The sequence below is a fragment of the Panicum hallii genome, chromosome 9 (assembly GCF_002211085.1).
Source record: "Panicum hallii strain FIL2 chromosome 9, PHallii_v3.1, whole genome shotgun sequence".
NCBI lineage: Eukaryota > Viridiplantae > Streptophyta > Magnoliopsida > Poales > Poaceae > Panicum > Panicum hallii.
In genome coordinates this window covers 40,888,775-40,904,790 of record NC_038050.1, presented here as the reverse complement: position 1 = coordinate 40,904,790, position 16,016 = coordinate 40,888,775, and the positions used below count along the sequence as shown (strand labels likewise).

Genomic DNA, 16,016 nt, shown 5'->3' with positions numbered 1-16,016 from the left:
ACACCGGTGAACTCCCATTGCGCTCTCCAGCATCGGCTTCTATTAATTACGGAAAAGTATATATTAAAAAATACTGAAGGTATGAATTAATTATAGAAAAATATATATCTAAAACTACAACAAAATATTTTTACTAAATTATATCGTATCATATGATCATTGCACAGTGGAGTTTAACAAAATTGAATTTTTCATTTTATAATTTTTTATAATTTACTATAATTTTTAAAAATTCAGCTAAAATAAATATTGAATAAAATAAATATAGGAAAAGAGAAAAACCACCTGGAGTGGACTCGTCCCAAATTCAGGAAGATAAAAAAAACTTTTTTCTTTTCATTTTCCTCACTTGGCTTTTCACCGAGTCTCCATCTTGGGCTGGATCGGACCCAACTCTGTTTCCCGGCCCAACTGCACTGCCTTCTCCTTTATCTCTCTTTTTTCCCGTTCGCTGCGAGCTGCGCCGCTGTAGAAACCCGCCGCCGCCGCCTGCCGCCTGATGCAGTGCAGCCCCACCACCTCAGCTTCGGAACTTGCGGCGACCATCCATGACCAACATCTGCGCTCCACGGGCTCCCTATCCCCAGCCACTTCACTCGTGCCGCGCTCCGTGCTTGCCCCTCTATCAATGGAAGTAACCTTTCAGGCTTTGAGCTCTGTTTTCTTTAAGATAATGTGAGCTCAGTTAAAGTAGATCCACGTCAGAAAGAGAGTCTTTTACCGTCACTAAGGAGTGCGCACCGAAGGATAGGTGCATCCTCATTTCAGTAACTGGCCAAACTTCTAATTTGGTAAGTGAATCTAAATAATTTTGGATATTCTGTAGTACTCTCTCTGCCTATATATTTTGCCTGTTACTTTACTGAAGATCTGTTTTGTTTTCTTCGGTCCTGTAGACTGCAACTCAGATAAGCAGAATGCACTAGAGAAACAAACAAACAAACAATAAATAACACTAAATCATCTAGCAGAACATTCTTTTTCTTAAAGAGCTGGTCATTCTGACATTGTCAGAACTCATAACCGAGTTTACTCACGCCGAAGAGAAAAAAAAACAGTAGTTTCGATGTTTCAAAATGCTCCAACATGTCATAATAAGAATGGAACCCTTTCCTCTTATTTAGAGATGGTAGGACTGCTTCAATAGTTTAATTGGTCAACCAGTCAGCTAAAGCCTTTAGTAGAGTGAGGTATTAGCTCTGGTTCTTGCAGATAGAGACAGAGTAGTGCCTTGAACTGAACACACGTCTGAAAAATAAATAATTCATATTATGAAGATGTAATACTGCTGACGTGGAAAAGATCAGGAACAAAGCACTGTAACCTTAACTCGTTTCGAAATAAGACTTCACAGTACAGCACAAAACCACCATTTGTTACTCAAATAGTGGACTGCTATGATTCATTCAAGAGGCATCCGTTGCTACAACAAATGTATACATAATTTTCTTTATGCTACTATATGCTCCAGTACATGCAACGCCTTCTTCAATGACTAATAGATTTTTATTGCCAGCAAGAAAGGACCCAATTTTATGCTGCAACTCTTGCAAAAAGTGCAATGCAGCGAAACATTTTCTGAATGACCAATGACCATTATTTTGGCTCACTTTATCTAGGCCGTGTAAATTCCTCGAACTGTACAATTCCATCGAAAGACAAGCATGTCATAACACTGCTGGAAACTTCTCCATTTACTCATTTTTCTATTTTCATCAACATGTTCACCACCTCTCTCATGGAAGGTCTAGACTGGCAAGCCACCTGCGAGCATGAAACTGCAAGATCCAGTAAGTCCAGAGCCTTTTCTTGCTCATCTTCAGGCCAATACATGATTTCCTCATCCATGAGGCTTATGATGCTGCTGTGATCTGCTTGCTTCAGTTTTGTTCTCATCCATGTTGCAATGTCAACGCCATCTCCAAATGAAGGATCCACAGGCATCTTCCTGCATAAAAGCTCAAGTAGCACCACTCCATAGCTGTAGACATCGCTCTTCTCAGTTAATCTTGTAGAGTATCCATGCTCTAGATACATAGTAGAGAACATTTCAACCCTGAAGTTTTTCAAGGCACCAAGGTGGTGTGATAAAACAAACATAAATTAAAGAAGTTACCTGGAGCAATATAGCCAAGGGTACCAACAATAACAGAAACTGTTGCATCAGCATCTTCATCATGTACAATTTTTCCCATGCCGAAGTCTGTGAGCTTGGGAACTAGCTCGGAATCCATCAGTATGTTGCTTGATTTGACATCCCTATGAACAATCATGGGTACACAGTCATGGTGCAGATATGAGAGGCCTTGTGCTATACCAAGGGCAATCTGATGCCGGGTCATCCAGTCAAGGGCTACTTGAGGCTTCCTTTGATGAAATAGGTCGAAGAGTGTTCCCTCAGGCATATATTCACATAAGATAAGGCCAATGCTTCCACGGATGCAGTAGCCATCCATCCTGATGATGTTCCGGTGCTTCACCGTGTTGAGGATCTTCATCTCAATGGGGAACTTGTATTGGGATAGATCAACGGTCTTTACAGCCCACTGTTTTCCAAGCTTGCACTCTGTCCGGTAGACTGTGCCGTGCCGGCCTCTTCCAATGACATATTTCTCACTCCAGTTATCTGTTGCCCGAAGGATATCTTCATAGGTCAGGTCTTCTGGCAATTCCTCGGTTGTGTCCATGCTACGGACAGAGCTACGACTTGCTGATAAGCCTTGTGACCTCTTCACAATGTAGTAAATAGCACACAAGATAGCAACCATGACGGCAAGAGTCGACATTAGCAATGCCACAATAATTCTTCTGTTCCTGTATTGTAATTTCCCAGGTTGATCCTTTGGGGGATGCACACAATCAGACTGTAAGCACAATTGAGGATTGTCTAAAAACCCATCAGGTGACTTTGCTGCAAGCTTAGCCCAGCTACCAGGGAGCTGACCAGAGAGCTCATTGAATGAAATGTTCACAACCAAAAGTGAGACCATGTTGCTCAGTTGTGATGGGATTGAGCCGGACAATGAGTTCTTGGACAAGTCAAGCACTTCCAAATCTTGAAGTTTGCCTAGGCTACTTGGAATTATGCTGGTCAATCTGTTGTGGCTAATGTTAAGAGCTTTGGACAGGTACTGAAGGTTGCCGAGGCTAATAGGGATTGCTCCTTCCAAACAATTTTCACCAAGCTGCAGCTCAGTTAGACTCTGTGTTGCAGTGAAGGAGTCAGGTATCGTTTCAGTAAGGTTGTTTGTGCCAAGTAGAAGATTTTGCAGGCTACCAAGTGTTGTGATTTCTGCAGGTATACTTCCACTGAGAAGGTTATATCCAAGATCCAAACGGAGAAGATGCTTGCAGTTACCTAATTCACGTGGTATCTGTCCTGTAAGCCTGTTTGACGACATGCGTAGAGTTTCAAGCTTGCTTAAAGCACCAAACTCATGGGGTATTGGTCCTGAGAAGTGGTTATTGGAGAAATCAAGCATTGTCAGATTGTGCCATGAACCAATCACACCCGGTATCATACCTTCGAACAGATTGCCACTAATGTCCATGTATGACAGTCCTTTGTTTGTGCCCATATTTGCTGGTATGTTCCCACTGATTATGTTGTTCTTCAGAATGAACCTCCAGAGAGACTCACATTTAACAATTTCAATGGGGAAGCTTCCATTGAACTGGTTGCCTCCAAGATCAAGAACACTGAGCTGGCCTCCAGTACAAAGACCAGGTGGAATTTCCCCATGAAAGTGGTTGCCAGTGAGGTCGACCTGAACAAGTCCAGGTGTTGTGTTCAACCCCAGGGCCTGTGGCAGCACGCCGGTGAACCTATTGCTGAACAAGGAGATCTCTCGTAGCTTCCTTATTTGAGTGATCTCTGTGGGCAGCTCGCCGCTAAGGTTATTGGTGTGGAGATAAAGCCTCTGCAGTTGGCTAAGCTTGCCAATCTCCGGTGGTATTGTCCCGGAGAGGCTGTTGTTCTGGAGCTGGAGCTCAACCAACTCCTGGCACTTGGCAATTTCTGGCGGAATTCTTCCAGAAATGCCATTATGAGCAACAGAGAACATTTGTAATCTGCTAAAATTACCTATGAACACCGGAATTGAGCTGGTGAAGTTGTTGCCGTCCAAGTAGAGCAACGTCAGTGACTGACACTTCCCAATTGCATCTGGTACAGTTCCCGTGAACCCATTATTCGACACCACCAGTTCTTCCAGACTTGCAAGCTCACCTATGCTCTCTGGCAGCTCCCCGAGGAACTTGTTGTCGTCAAGGTAAAGCACCTGCAAATTCGGAAAGGATGCAAAGAAATCTGGCATCTTGCCGCCAATCCCATTGTAGGATAGGTAGAAGGTGGTGAGGTTGCCGCAGTTGGAGAGGCTCCGGGGAAGCTCGTCGGCCAGCTGGTTGGTGTAGAGGCTGAGGTAGACGAGCCGGCACCGCGCCGGGAACTCTGGCATTGGCCCGGACAGATTGTTGCAGCTCAGGTCCAGGTAGCAGAGCGCCGGGAGGGCGGCGAGCTCTGGCGGTATGATGCCGGAGAGGGCATTGACGCTGAGGTCGACGTACTCGAGAACCGGCGAGACAGAGGGCACGGTGGTGGAGATGTTCCCGGTGAGTGAGTTGTAGCTGAGGTCGATCTTCCGGAGCCGGCTCGAGGAGAGGAGCTCCGGCGGGACCGCGCCGGTGAGGTTGTTCCAGCCGAGGTGGAGCGCGGTGACCCCGGAGCACGCGGCGAGCGCGGCGGGGACGGGGCCCGTGAACCGGTTCCGGCTGAGGTCAAGCGTGGCTAGCGCCGGGAGCGCGCAGAGCTGGGGCGCTGACACCGCGAGCGCTCCGGACAGCCCCGCTCCGGAGAGGTTGACTGCAGCGACGGCGCCGGCTGCAGAGCACTCAACGCCGCGAAACGCGCAGTGGGTCGATGCGACGCCGCGGCAGCGGCCCCTGCTGGTGGTGATGTTGGTGGCCTTCCACGACGGGCGGAGGACGCGCCGGGAGGCTGGCGGCAAGGAGGCGTAGAAGGCAAGCAGGACGGAGGATTCACTGGCGCCCGCGGACGACGCCTCCAACGACGGCGCGATGGAGGCGGCGAGCGAGACAAGGAACAAGAAGGCCGCGGCAGCGGCACGAGACATGGGAGGGAGCCGTACCATGCTAGCTGCCTTGCTGAATTTGGTGCAGGAGGAGGGTGCAGGGTCCTTTCTTTGGCGTGCAGGGCTTTGAAGGGTGGCAGAGGCTGAGAGGGAGAGACAGAGAGAGCGATGGCCATGGTGGCGGCAACGTCGGCAAGTGGGAGTGGGGTGGACCCTGCCGCATCAGGTGCTGCACTACACGGGTGGGGGATCAGCGGACGCTCGAAAAAGCTTGACGGGTTTGTGCCGCAATCTATAGAGTTTTTCAACTTTTTTGATAACTTGTTCACGCTCAAAAAAGGTTATTTCAACCACATGACAGCAGTTGTGATGAGCTAAGTAGAGTCATTTCTTAATGAAAGCCCGAGTCAAACGTAGATTTGACATGCACCAGCACCGCCCTTACAAAACAATAATCTTGCAATGGAGCACGACGCTAAACTTTTAAAAGAATGATTCGATGGGATCAATCATATTGTTCATTCAACATATGTGTCAAATATTCGACATGTGTGAGATTCCCCTCAACATATTTGAGACTATAATAACCACGAGTGCTTCCTGAAAGATTAGCAATACCAGTAGCACTTTGGAAACAATTATCTGTGGTGAATTTTTCAGTACAGCGACATCCACCATACATCCTGCATAACTTAGTTCGCTGTGGAATTGCTAGAGTGCTGCAGCAGGGCATTTTAGGTGTTTTTTTATGCATCATAGAGTACCATTGTCATCGCTAGTTACAATCTGTATAGGGAAAATTGATTCTGTGGCATTGAAAGATGACGGCTTCCGTAAAATACCAACGAAAGCATTCGCCCTCGTAAAATAACACTGAAAGCTGCAAACCGGGAAGTCGCATTCCATTACATTTTGCCATAAAAATCTATCTTTAATCGGTTTTCAGCGCATAACATGGATATGAAATGACTTATCTACCCCTGCCTACTGAATCCTAAAAAAATCGCTTCCGGCCGGCCTTGTCCGCACGCGCGACCCCTCTCCCGAGCTCCTCCCCTCCTGAGCACTTCCCCCACCGGCGATGGGCATGCTGCACCGCCCTCCCACCAGCGACGCCGCCCTGGGCGGCCCTCCCCTCACCGGCGATGGCCGGCCTTCCCCCCCCCCCTGCGGTGCCGCCCCTGCGGGCCAACAAGGACGCGCGGGGTCCCCAAGGCGGGTGCCCTCTAGGCGCGCGTCTGCAGGGCCGGCCCCCTCTAGGGGCGGCGCACGGGCTCTGGCCACCGCCTGCCCTCCGGTATCCACCTGCTTCACCCCGAGCACCATCCCCTCTTGCTGCTCCTCCATTCCGGTGCTCTCTCATGCATCCACTTGAGATCCCCGAAGGGTAAGAATGAAACCCTAGGTCGCTCTATCTATGTTATTGCAAATGGTTCCTGTATGGTTGATAGTAGATTAGCTGTATTATTGGAATTAGATGCAAAATGAATCGAAATCTGATTGTGTACCGATTTTGGTATGCATATGGTCGGTAATGATTTTTTGGGAATTGCAGCAAATAAGACAAATGGGTAAGTGTTGTTGATTTATGCCCTGCTACTATTTCAGGATCAATGAGAACAATGCTGGTAAAGTAGTGGTTGATGTTAGCTCCTTCTCAACTATTGAGGATGGTCGATCTGTGTACCGGAAGGGCAGACCTTTGGAATGGTGGGTAGATTCAGAGGAGTACTCCATCATTGACATGGAGAAAGATGTTTCCGAACACTTTAGTTGGGCAACTAATCAGGAGGCAAATTTTTGGTTCACGGATCATAATGGGCAAACAAGTCGCCTTGCTACTGATCATCAACTTCTAGCCTTGTTGCAGGCTTCAAAAGACGTCAAGTTCGTCATGACTGTTGATAGATGTATTGAAGTCACTTGACTGAAATGGAGGATCAAAGCCAAGTGATAAATGGTGATGTGCAGGTTCAAGGCATAAGTGAGGGGAATGAGATGTTTGACTCAAATCGAGGTGCGATTGTTGAATACCATGGCAAACAATGGGCAAAGGACCCAGAACTTGGGGTTACAGCAGCTGGTCCTGCTAGAGTAGAGAGGGAGGAGCAGGAGCACTATATGGAGCATGGTTTTGACCCTGAGGGAGATGATCCAATTGGAGCAGATGAAGAATGGAGATATTTCAAGAAGCAAGAAAGGGTAGTAGAAGGAGGAAGTAATGAGAAAGTGCAGCAGCAGCAGGAAGGGATTAGGGTGGAGAAGAAAGGGATGATATTTGAAGGTACAGATCCTGATGGTATTTGAAGGGAGTAGAATGAAGAGTAGAAACTTGAAGTACACGATCAGAGGGAGTGGTGGACTAAAGGCTGAGGTATCTGGATTGACTAAGAACAATTATCCTTGGAGACATGCTGTGGATCTTGAAATGAGAACATGCTCATGTGGCCAGTGGCAGATTTCTGGTAAACCTTGCACCCATGCTATCTCTTTCATAGGTTCGCTAAGAAAGGTTAAACTAGAGGACTATGTGCATAATTACTACTCACTTGAGCATTTCAAGGCTACATATCAGTTTGTGGTAAACCCAATGGTTGACAAGTCAGAGTGGCGTGTGGCTGATCCCGGGTTTCAGATGTTGCCTCCAAAGCTAGAAAGGTCTGCAGGTAGGCCAAGAGTGAAAAGGATCAAGAGTAGAGGTGAGCCAGGTAAAAGGGGACCTTACCAATGCAAAAGATGCTTCCAGTTTGGGCATATTGAGAAAGGATGCCGCAAGCCACCTACTGAACTTGGTGCTGAATTACCACCTTCACTTCCAGCCAAATCTGGGTAATCTAAAACTCCCTTTAATTTTGTTACTATGATATCTATGTATGGCTGCATAATGTCTAGTTTAAATTTTTATTTTCCAGGAAGAGGAAAGGAGAGACTTCAAAATCCAGGAAGGGATCCAAGAATACTTCAAAGAAGTCCAAGAAGGCTGGTGCAGCAACCACCTCCACTTCCTTGGTCACTCAAGCACCAGTTAGTCCGGGGCCAACAACAAGAAGGATGACAGCTTCTACTTCTACTCCAACAAGACCTCTAGATTCACCATTGAGTCCAGGACCTACAACTAGAAGAATGGCTGCACAATTAGACATATCACCAGGAGGCATTGCTTGAAAAAGGCTGCTGCTGTGTTGTATTGTCTAGTGCAAAATAGTCTGATCCTAAATTAGATCTTGTTGGAACCGTTGATGTACTGTAATAATCATGTATTGCACTGCTGGTATGCTGAAACTAGACTAGGTTCTTGCTATTTCTTTAAGACATGAAGCACCTGTTGCTGTTGGTAATATTCAGTGATTGTGTTGCTGTGTAGAGTGTTTTTGTGTTGAAATGGTGCAAGTTTGAGCCATGTGCTTGTTTCTTTTGTGCTATTCCTGTTTCATATTTCTTATAACGGTTTGAGGATATTTGGTCCAAGTTAGTAGAGTAGCAGGCCAAACCTAACAGATTGGCATGCTCAGGTAACGTTTGCAGCTTTCAGTGGTATTTTACTGGGGTGAACGCTTTTGGTGGTATTTTACGGAAGTCGTCATCTTTCAGTGCTACAGAACCAATTTTCCCTCTGTATATTTGAGAAGGTCTGAAAGTTCATCCTATCAAATGGTCAGTGCTTGCCGGTTGATTAGCAGAGTAGATCGGAGTGCAAGAATATTTGAGAAGCATTCCTGTTCAAGTCACGATTGCCTTGCGCTATTAATATGTTCAGCGGTGTGTGAAAATATTATGGTACTGTTTAGGGTAAAACGAACACTGATCGATATTCAATGAAACACAAAACTGCATGGGGGAAAAAATAAAAAGTTGCTCCCAGAGAATGGTAAGAACAAAAAGACCCGTCGTTTTGTGATAGCATATAGTAGCATACTAGCATATATGTATGTACTATGTAGGGTGATCATTGATAACATGAATGAAAAAGAAAGCTGATCAATCTCCAGCTCAAACTGGGAAATTTTGCATTGTCAGTGTGTCCTATTCTCGCCTTTATTGTCATGGCCGTGTTCCTGACGCCAAAGGGAGAACAACAAAAAGAATTGCAGGGTAACAAACGAAGGGAAACGATACTAACAGCAGGAGGGTATTCTACCGCGAATATATATTTCTTGATAGCTAAATAACTTTCTGCCACCAATATTCTTCACTGACAATAAAAATAATTTGTTCTGCAAGCCTGTTCATTGCAGTTTCTGGGACCAGTTTGTCAATGTCTCGCTCAGTCTTGAAGAAATAATCAGAGCACACTTAAAACAAACTGTACAACTGTGTTATCCATTTTACTTCTATAGTTGTACTCATTATTTAAAGACAACCCATCTCACAGAACTATATTGAGAACATCTCTTCATTTGTTATATTCATCTTCTATTCTCATCAGGGTGCTTACCACCTCCCTCATGGATGGCCTGGACTGGAAAGCTACTTGTGTGCAGGACATCGCCAGATCTAATAAGTCCAGTGCCTTTGCCTGCTCATCTCCGGGCCAGTACATGATCTCCTCATCCAGACAGTTCATCACGCTGCAGTGATCTGCAGACTTCAGCTTCAGAGTCATCCATGACACAATGTCCACACCGTCGCCAAATGCAGGATCCACAGGCATCTTCCTGCACAGGAGTTCGAGTAGCACGACACCATAACTGTAGACATCGCTCTTCTCGGTCAATCTTGTGTTGTATCCATGCTCTGGGAATAAATGAAAACATAAGTTAACTTAAGAAAATGTGATGCTAGAATGTGAATTTGAAAGAAGGAATGTTACCTGGAGCAATGTAGCCGAGGGTGCCAACAACAACGGACACTGTTGCATCTGCATCCTCATCATCTACAATCTTCCCCATGCCAAAATCTGTGATCTTAGGCACCAAATCGGCATCCATCAGTATGTTGCTTGATTTGACATCCCTATGAACAATCATCGGCTCACAATCATGGTGCAGATAGGATAACCCCTGCGCTGCACCAAGGGCGATCTGATGTCGGACATTCCAGTCGAGGGCCACTTGAGGTTTCCTTCCATGCAATAGCTCAAAAAGCGTTCCCTGAGGCATGTATTCCGAGAGAATGATGCCAAAGTTGCCACGGATGCAGTACCCCTCCATCTTGACGATGTTTCGGTGCTTTACCATGTTAAGAATCTTCATCTCAACAGGGAATTTGAATTGGGACAGATCAACTGTCTTGACTGCCCATTGCCTTCCAGGAGAAAACTCTGTCCGGTAGACCGTGCCATGCCGGCCTCTTCCAATCACATACTTCTCGCTCCAGTTATCAGTGGCACGAAGGATGTCATCATAGGTCAAGTCTTCAGGTAACTCCTCCGTTGTGTCGAGGCCGCGCACTGAGACACAGTTCGCCAATAGGCGCCGCGATCTCTTCACCATGTAGTGAATAGCACACAGCCCAGAAGCCATGACTGCAAGAGCTGACACTAGCAATGCTACAATAATTCGTATATTCTTCCTTGTACGTTTCCCAGATTGAATCTTGGAGCAGGGTGCCTTCTCAGACTGTACGCACAATTGAGGATTCCCCAGAAACCCTTCAAGTGATCGTTCTGCAAACTTAACCCAGCCATCAGGGAGCTGACCAGATAGATCATTGAACGACACGTTCACAAAAGTAAGTGCAGCCATACTGCCTAGCTGTGATGGAATTGGACCAGACAAACAGTTCTTCGACAGGTCAAGCATTTCCAGCATCTGAAGGTTGCCGAGGCTACTTGGGATTTCGTTGCTCAACCTGTTGCTGCTAATGTTTACAATTTTGGAGATGGACTGAAGTTTACCTAAGCTGTCAGGGATGGGTCCTTCCAAATAATTGCCACCAAGCTGCAACTCAAGAAGGCCCTGCGCTGCGGTGAAGGAGTCTGGGATTTTTCCACTGAGCTTATTTCCAGAAAGCAGAAGATTTTGCAGACTATCAAGTGCTATGATCTCTGAAGGTATACTCCCATTGAGAAGGTTATTTTGAAGATCCAAACGGACAAGCCTCTTACAATTTCCCAACTCATGCGGTATTGGTCCAGACAGCATGTTCGATGACAAGTTCAGATTCCCAAGAATGCTTAGAGCACCGAGCTCACGTGGTATTGGGCCAGAGAATTTGTTGCTAGATAGATCAAGCACTGTGAGGTTGCGCCATGAACCAAAAACACTTGGTATCCTTCCCTCAAAAAGATTGCCACTCAATTCCACAAATGACCACCCTGTGTTTGTCCCGAAATCTGAATGTAATAAGCTCCCGCCGAATAAATTGTTCCCCAGGCGGACCCTCCAGAGAGACTGGCACTTCAAAATCTCACTGGGAATAGCCCCAGTGAGTTGGTTGTGCCCAAGATCAAGAACAGCGAGCTGGCCTCCAGTGCAAAGACCAGGCGGGATTGCACCATGGAAGCGGTTACCAGTGAGATCAACCCGCACAAGTCCTTGCGTTGTGTTCAACCCCAGGGCTTGTGGGATCTCACCAGTGAAGTTGTTAGATGCCAAGATGAGCTCCCTCAGGTTCCTCATAAGAGTAATCTCTGCAGGAACCTCTCCAGTCAGGTTGTTGTAGGAGAGCGCCAGCTCCTCCATGTAAGGCATTCGCCACAATGCCGCCGGCACCTGCCCGTGGAGCCTGTTGCCAAACAGGGATAGCACTTGTAACTTTGTAAGCTTGGTGATCTCTGGTTGTATAATCCCGGAAAGGCTATTGTTGTGGAGCTCAAGATGGGTCAATTCCTGGCATTCTCCTATCTCCGGTGGGATTGTGCCAGTGATGAAATTGTCCTTTAAAGTGAACCACTGTAAGCTGACGAGATTGCCTATGGCTGCCGGAATTGAGCCGGTGAACCTGTTGGAATGCATCCATAGCATTGTCAGAGACTTGCACTTCCAAATTGACTCAGGGACTGGTCCGGCGAACTCATTTGTTGACACCATCAGCCTCTCCAAATCGACAAGCTCACCAATGCTGGCCGGCAACTCGCCTGTGAAGGAATTGTTGCTGAGGAACAACTTTTGCAGGCCTGGCATGGAGGCAAAAAAGTCGGGAAGGGAACCCGAAATCTTGTTGTTGGATAGATACAATTTAGTCAGGTTGCCGCAGTTGCCGAGGCTGCGCGGAAGCTCGCCGGCAATCTGGTTGCTGTCGAAGTTGAGGAATTTGAGCACGCAATGCGCCGGGAAGTCCGGAATTGGCCCGGTGAGTTTGTTCGTGCTCAAGTCCAAGAGAGAGAGCTCCGGCAGCGCGGCGAGCTCGGGAGGGATGGCGCCGGAGAAGGAGTTGTTGCTGAGGTCGAGGTACTGCAGAGGCGACAAGCCACCAGCCGAGGGCGCTGGGATCTCTCCAGCGAGCGCGTTGGAGCTGAGGTCGATGTGTTGAAGCTGGCGCGAGGAGAGAAGCTCCGGTGGAAGGGCGCCTGAGAGTCCGTTGCAGCCGAGGTGAAGCGCGGACAGGGCGGAGCACGCCGCGAGCGCGGGGGGAACAGACCCCGTGAAGTTGTTCCCGCTCAGGTCGAGCGCGGCAAGCTCCGGGAGCGAGCAGAGATGCGGCGCGGACGCCGCGAGCTCCCCTGATAGCCCCACACTGGAGAGGTTGAGCGCGGCCACGTCACCGGCGGAGGAGCAGGTAACTCCAAGAAACGCGCAATGCGGTCCTGCGGTCGAGTTGCCGCCGCGGCCATCGCTGGCGCTGGTATTCCACGACGGGAGGAGGAGGCGCTGGGAGGCCGGCGACAGGGCGGCGAGGAAGGATAGTAGGATGTCGCCGGAGGTGTTCGAAGCCGGCGGCGTAGCCGAGGTTGCGGGTGGGATTGCAATTGCAATCAGTAGGAGGATGAGGAGAGTGAGGGAGGACACGCGCGACATGTGTCAGGAGGGAGCCGTGGCTTGACAGCCTTTTCGTTTGACGGGTGCTTGGGTCGGCGTGCGAGTGGGATGCAGGTGGATGGCTGGTGAACCGGTGATCTCAATGGAGGAAGGAGGAAGAAGAAGGCCACGCTTTTCAAAAAAAAAAAAGAGGCCATCCCGTCGGATTATGCTGCCATCAGGTTGTCAAATTAGTTAACAAGGTCTTTTATTTTTTATTGAAATGGATAACATTTTTTCTTGAGAAAGAGTAAGCTAGGCTTACGTTAACAAGTCGGGCTTTCGGTAATTATACAGCAATCAACTCTGGTGCCTACAGGCAGGTTAAATACTAGTGATTTAAAGATCAGGTTTAGGGCGAAAAAAAGTCCACCGCTCTCATTTTAGGATTTATTATGCTCAGAATATTTAAGCCTGTTTGGTAGGGCTCCAGCACAACTTCAGCAGAAGTCCTACCAAAAGATGAAAAGCAAAATAGTTCCGATGGATATGCTTCTCAAATCCCGCTGAGAAGAGTCTTTGGGTGGAGCGGGAGCAAAAAAAAAATAGCTCCCATGGCTCCACCCCATTGCTTCCCATTTTTTACCATCGGAAGGGCTCACGGGTCGCATGAGGCGCCAGGCAGCGACCAGCGCTGGGAGTTGGGAGGTGCGAGCCGAGGCGGCCGGCGGCGGGAGGTAGTGTGGCGGACGAGGGGAAGAAGCATATTGGGAGGAGAGAGAATAATAGGAAGGAAAAATAAGAACGAAAAGAAATATGAAGAAAACTAAAAAAATGAAAAAATAAGAGTATTATGGATATTTGATATTATTTTATATATTTTAAATAATTTGGAAAAGCTATTTTACCAAATATTTCCAACCAGATAATAAAAAATCGCTTCACCAGAAAAGCCGGCCAAAGACCTGCTAAATTAGTTGTGCAAAGAGTTGCAAGTACGGCTAGTTTACCTGAGGTCTTGCAAATATACATGGCACAGGCAGTAGCCCCTAGTGCATGATTTTGGCAGCCTCCGGTGAAGATTGTTGCTTGGTCACGTACTGCTCATGTAGCTTCCTTCCAGGCTCCATCCAAACAACCCCGTAACATGATATGATGGGATCTAAACCCAAAGTAACTTGGCAAAAAAAGAGAAGGGCATTTTTTTTCAAACTACTGTCATTTCAAGTATAGCTGGAATCCCATAAAAAAAAGTATAGCTGGAACAGGAAGTACTATCCCTAGCTACATCATAAATACACAGTTTAACTTGTTACTATCCAGGATACGTTCCTCTCCAATTTATAATAGAAGACATGTGCATCAGCATTAACGTATGACCAATTCAAAAAAGTAGTATGTCGAGAAGAAGCTGCTAAGGGCTAAATAGAACATGTAAAAGTAAATAAATACAACCAGAGTCATGCAAGAAGCAAGAAAAGCTATCACTATCATTTCTGTTAGAAATTTATGAAAATAAAAAAAATATTATACTCTTTACAAATATGAGAAATGCCATGATTTCTGGTCATTATTTGTACTATTCCCACGGTTTCACTCTGAAAAATTTACCTCAATCTATATCCAACAGGGACATCATCCGTACGCTTGCGTGGTGGAGCTGGTAGTGATGAAACCAAACATAACTAACTCACAAAAGGACTTTGGCCAAGAACTAGATTTAAACACATTCTTACAAATTCTAGCATAAATCCGAACATAAATATTCACACACATTATACATCATCATTTGGTTGTAGGAGCCAAAAGATATATGGTTTTTTTTTGCACTGCATCATGCTAAAGATATTACTTTCCGGAGATAGGAAAAGTTAAAGTTGTGCTCATCATTTGCATTGCCATATTCTTTTTGAAATGAACTAAACATGAGAGCTACTGATTATATTAAAAGAAGAAGAAATCTAAACTAGATACAACAACATAGCAACAACAACCACCCCCAAGGAGTGGAGCAGCAGCAGCAACAACACCTAAAACCAAGAAAACTCACAATCGACATCCTGAATACACTAAAGCAACTATGATTGGATTGGAACCTCATCAATGCACCGCCATGAAACCTTCATATCGCACAATCCTCAAATAATTGCAACTAAAAACAAGCCTAAAGAAGAGGCAATGAAATCCCTACCACAAGGTCTCAAAAAACATGACCTTTGGACTGTATGAGTGAGATAAGGAGGTCCATTAGTAATAGTTCCTATTGGCGGTTTGCATAACTTTGAACTGCATCCCCATTGCAACTTCTCGTCATTTCCAATAATGCCCAAGTTCCTTAGTGTATTAAGATTGGCAAGGCTGGCACTGTGGTGGAGCGACGATTGATCTGTCATAAGACTTGCGCCCACTAGTAAAAGTGATTTTCACTACTGGTTCCAAAACCCCATCATTGCCGGTTTTGGACACTGGTGGTGATATATTGACAGTGAAAATCATGCCTATCATAGTCGGTTTTAGACCTGGTGGTGTAAATAGAACATCACCGGCGGTGCAAGCCACCACCTGGCTATGATATCGATTCTGGAGGAAATGAAAATTACAGATGATACGCCCTAACCCTGCCACCGCCGTGGCTCCTCGCTCCTCCATCGTGGCTCCTTGCCCCGCCACTAGTGTTGCTCCTCACCGCGCCACTCCTCTCCCTACCGCCGTTGTGGCTCCTTGCCCCCGCTACCGCTACTGCTCCTCGTTCTGCCATGGCCCGTCGCCCTATGCGTTGTCGCCACTCCTCGCCCCACGACCACTCCTCATTGCCGTCATGAGGGGCTCTATGCTAGTGAGGGTCGAGTGGAAGGGGGAGGGGAGGGACAATAGAGGGAGAGAGATCTGGGAGAGGGAATGAGAGAGATCTAGAGAGGGTGAGAAAGAAGGAGATGCGCATGCGCAAGATAGAGAGAATAAGAGGAGAGGGGGAGACGAAAGGAGAGAAGGGTAGAGGACTAGTGCTGGCGGATTCAAGATGATTTAGGTGGATTTGATATCTTTTTCGGGTCCGGATCTCTTATCATTGTCGGCCCATGGCACGGGC

General features: G+C 46.9%; 3 protein-coding genes and 1 long non-coding RNA gene across 5 annotated transcripts; 2 read left to right on the top strand and 2 right to left on the bottom strand.

Annotated features, from left to right (window-relative positions):
- The first annotated feature begins 371 nt into the window (after positions 1-371).
- LOC112877478 lies at positions 372-2,024 on the top strand. Its single transcript, XR_003225495.1, has 3 exons — positions 372-791; positions 1,746-1,790; positions 1,885-2,024. It is a non-coding gene; the product is annotated as an uncharacterized LOC112877478 (long non-coding RNA).
- On the bottom strand, positions 1,355-5,516 carry LOC112877477 (leucine-rich repeat receptor-like protein kinase PEPR1). Of its 2 annotated transcripts, none has more exons than XM_025941787.1 (2): positions 2,117-5,512; positions 1,355-2,027 (listed from the first exon to the last, which is right to left on the bottom strand). In XM_025941787.1, the coding sequence occupies exons 1-2, from the start codon at positions 5,148-5,150 to the stop codon at positions 1,699-1,701; spliced, it is 3,363 nt and encodes a 1,120-aa protein (XP_025797572.1). In that variant the 5' UTR covers positions 5,151-5,512; the 3' UTR covers positions 1,355-1,698. The 2 variants fall into 2 exon arrangements, with proteins under 2 accessions (XP_025797572.1, XP_025797573.1); XM_025941788.1 differs by having other exon boundaries at positions 1,752-1,981; positions 2,117-5,516.
- A 608-nt stretch (positions 5,517-6,124) lies between these two features.
- On the top strand, positions 6,125-8,490 carry LOC112877723. Its single transcript, XM_025942078.1, has 3 exons — positions 6,125-6,477; positions 6,699-7,919; positions 8,003-8,490. Exons 2-3 carry the CDS (start codon positions 7,387-7,389, stop codon positions 8,253-8,255), a joined length of 786 nt encoding a protein of 261 aa, XP_025797863.1. The 5' UTR covers positions 6,125-6,477; positions 6,699-7,386; the 3' UTR covers positions 8,256-8,490.
- Positions 8,491-9,283: 793 nt separating this feature from the next.
- Positions 9,284-13,058, bottom strand: LOC112873044 (leucine-rich repeat receptor-like protein kinase PEPR2). The gene is made up of 2 exons (XM_025936074.1): positions 9,901-13,058; positions 9,284-9,824 (listed from the first exon to the last, which is right to left on the bottom strand). Exons 1-2 carry the CDS (start codon positions 12,986-12,988, stop codon positions 9,484-9,486), a joined length of 3,429 nt encoding a protein of 1,142 aa, XP_025791859.1. The 5' UTR covers positions 12,989-13,058; the 3' UTR covers positions 9,284-9,483.
- Between the last annotated feature and the right edge of the window lie 2,958 nt (positions 13,059-16,016).